General features: G+C 34.2%; 1 protein-coding gene across 1 annotated transcript; it reads right to left on the reverse strand.

The window, feature by feature from the left end:
• Window positions 1-361: 361 nt before the first annotated feature.
• Window positions 362-1,904, reverse strand: LOC145118666 (P-loop containing nucleoside triphosphate hydrolases superfamily protein). The gene is made up of 4 exons (XM_079054361.1): window positions 1,371-1,904; window positions 1,039-1,108; window positions 739-901; window positions 362-662 (listed from the first exon to the last, which is right to left on the reverse strand). Exons 1-4 carry the CDS (start codon window positions 1,861-1,863, stop codon window positions 444-446), a joined length of 945 nt encoding a protein of 314 aa, XP_078910487.1. The 5' UTR covers window positions 1,864-1,904; the 3' UTR covers window positions 362-443.
• Window positions 1,905-2,731: the final 827 nt, after the last annotated feature.

Genomic DNA, 2,731 nt, shown 5'->3' on the forward strand with positions numbered 1-2,731 from the left:
TCAACGAGATTCCCTGGATATGTTGTTGCATTGTAAAAATTTGTGGTACATATTTTATTAAAAAAATAAAACAAGTTTATTGTAGTAACAATTAAGAAATAAAAATGTTATTACAATAACAAACATTTAACACTATAGTTATAGATAGAAATTATGAATTTTTGGTTTAATGGGAAACAAAAATGGGATTGCATTTGGTTAAGTTAAATTAGTTTGTTTTTCTAAACAAATCAAAGGGTGTTTTGATTGGAATGAAGCTCTTGTTAAGCTATGAAAATTAATATGTTTTGCTATACGATATCTTTGGATTGTTGTGGGAATTGCTTACCCTGGATATTGTATTTACTTGGAGAAACTTGAATAATGCAAATGGATAATATCATTAAAGTCTAAATTTGTAAACCAAAGCAACAAGTAAATAATGAAGAAAAAAAACATGTAATCTAATGATTGAGCCAGTAGTTTCTAAGCTGAGACATGTGCAACAAAATCTCATCCCGACCTTGATTTGTAAGACTGCTGGTCATAATCCAAGGTGGCACTGCATCAAAGTATTTGCTAATCAAGTCTTGAAAATCTTGCACGTTTTCTTCCGGATGCTTTCCACCATTCTTTTTCTTTTTCCTCTTGTCACATTTTGTAAATACTATTGTCATTGGCACCTTAAACAAATTAACAAAAGCGTGTTAATAAGAAGAAAGACGAGTGATTATCTTATGACATGTTTTAATGATGTACCTGATTCTGACCCAGCCAACTTGCATATTCTAGGTCAATCTTTTTGGCAGGAATGCTGGCATCAATGAGAAGGAAGACTGACACCAGTGTTGACCGGTTTAAAAAATAGTCTTTTGTGAACTTGTTCCAATCTTGTTTAAGTTCATGTGGTGCAGATGCATATCTGTAAAAACAATAATCAATTTCAGTTTCAGTTTCATGTCAAGCTACTTTATCATCATTGATAAGCTGAAATACAACAAAAAATGACTATATTTTTGCAGGATAATTACATTTAGATGTTACTAATAAAACTCTTACCCGTATCCAGGCAAATCCACCAAGTACCAACTGTCATTAATTCGAAAGTGGTTGATGCATTGTGTTTTCCCTGCAAAACAAATGAAAAGCACATGAAAACAAGATGCAATTCTTCTTCTTAGTGTTTAACTTAGTGGAAATGGCCATGAAGGTATCAGAAGGGCAATGGATCAGACCCTAATAACTGAAGTTGATCCGACAGGAGGAGGAAGACAACAAACTAGTACTACTATATTCCTAAAAAGACGATTGATGAATCATTCGGGTATAAATTGTAATTTGCTTGTTTTTTCACTCTCAGAGACATAAAATCAAACACATGGTATGCTCACCTGGCTTCTTTGAAGTAAGCGCGAGCTTCTTCCTCCTAACAATAGAATTAAGCAAAGATGATTTCCCAACATTAGAACGCCCAACAAGAGCAAACTCCGGCGACCCATCAGACGGACACGCGTCTGTTTCAACACTGCTCTTCACGAATTCGGCTGAAACTATTTGAGCATCTCTAGCGTATTTGCTGAGGACAATGTTGGAACCTCTCAAGATTCTGGGAGGTTTTTCGGAAGATATTTCGGTGTCTGGAGGAATAAAAAGCTTCTCTTGGGCAATCTGTAAGGGGGTTTCTTCTGGAAGTGAAATTTCTTGAAAGGTTTCGAGAGAAGAAGAAGGAGAGGGTATTATTGTGGATGTTGACGAGAAGTGAGACGGAGAGAGTGTAGCGAAAATTAAGAGGGTTTTGGGTTTAGGAGAAAGGAAGAATCGGGTGAAGAGAGAAGACGAGTGATGATGAATCGGAGCAACAGGGAAATGAGTGAGGAATGCCATTGTTGATTGTTTCTCGAATTTTTCGTTTATCTATCAAGAAAGCCATGGCATAAATATCTTTTAAGCACAAATTCATATTTTATATCTTAGGTAAAAAACCAACTGAATGAACATAGAATTAAAAAAATGATTTTTTATTTTATTTAATATGTATACATCTTTAACTTGGTAATTGATAGGCATTCACGAATTGACAAAAAAGTTCACGAAATATTGTTACATGGTTTACAAGTTTTATTTTTCTCTTTTTGCATAATTATATGATTAACATTACTAATACATGCTTCACGGATTTTCATTTAATCTTTTATTCCGTCAATTTTAGTCTTGTTTGTTTTTTACTGAATGTGCAAACAAAGTCAAATAACCAACTCACGAAGATACCTTAATGTAATATTGAGAAAATGGAGAAATCTGAATAATTTATGAAAAGGGGTAATGAATTAAAAGAGTAATATATTTTTTAATTTGTCCACGTTTGGTCACTAAGTTTTTTTTCATCCATATTTACTTTCAACTTGTTAAACTATATACATTCAGTCCTTGTGACTGGTTATTCCATGTTAGCTGAGAAAAATGACTTAATTTTTTTTTTGGAAAGGGAACTTCCCTAACGAGGGTTTCCTGGCCAGCTTTCGCGCACCGACTAATCCCCCGCTGCAAACATGAGACTTTGCCTCATGCCTTGGAGTCACTGCAGACGAACTTCCATGACCACAAGGGCTGAGTAGTGCCATGATTTGAACATGGGTCAATAGGTTATCAACCATATCTTCCACATGTCTTACCAAGTCACCACAACCCAAGTGGTTAATATTTTTGTACATATTTAATACTTAATATTTTTGTAATATATTTCACATGCCTT

This window comes from Lactuca virosa, chromosome 6 (genome assembly GCF_052849685.1).
Source record: "Lactuca virosa cultivar CGN04683 chromosome 6, Lactuca_virosa_CGN04683_v6, whole genome shotgun sequence".
NCBI classification, from domain to species: Eukaryota; Viridiplantae; Streptophyta; class Magnoliopsida; order Asterales; family Asteraceae; genus Lactuca; species Lactuca virosa.

What these genes read in the sequence shown, in the direction of transcription:
- LOC145118666 (XM_079054361.1), bottom strand. Translation starts at nt 1,863, where the DNA reads ATGGCATTCCTCACTCATTTCCCTGTTGCTCCGATTCATCATCACTCG. An exon ending in GCTTACTTCAAAGAAGCCAG is followed by an intron (nt 1,109 to 1,370) that starts GTGAGCATACCA and finishes TTTGTTTTGCAG; the next exon opens with GGAAAACACAATGCATCAAC. An exon ending in GTTGGCTGGGTCAGAATCAG is followed by an intron (nt 663 to 738) that starts GTACATCATTAA and finishes AATTTGTTTAAG; the next exon opens with GTGCCAATGACAATAGTATT.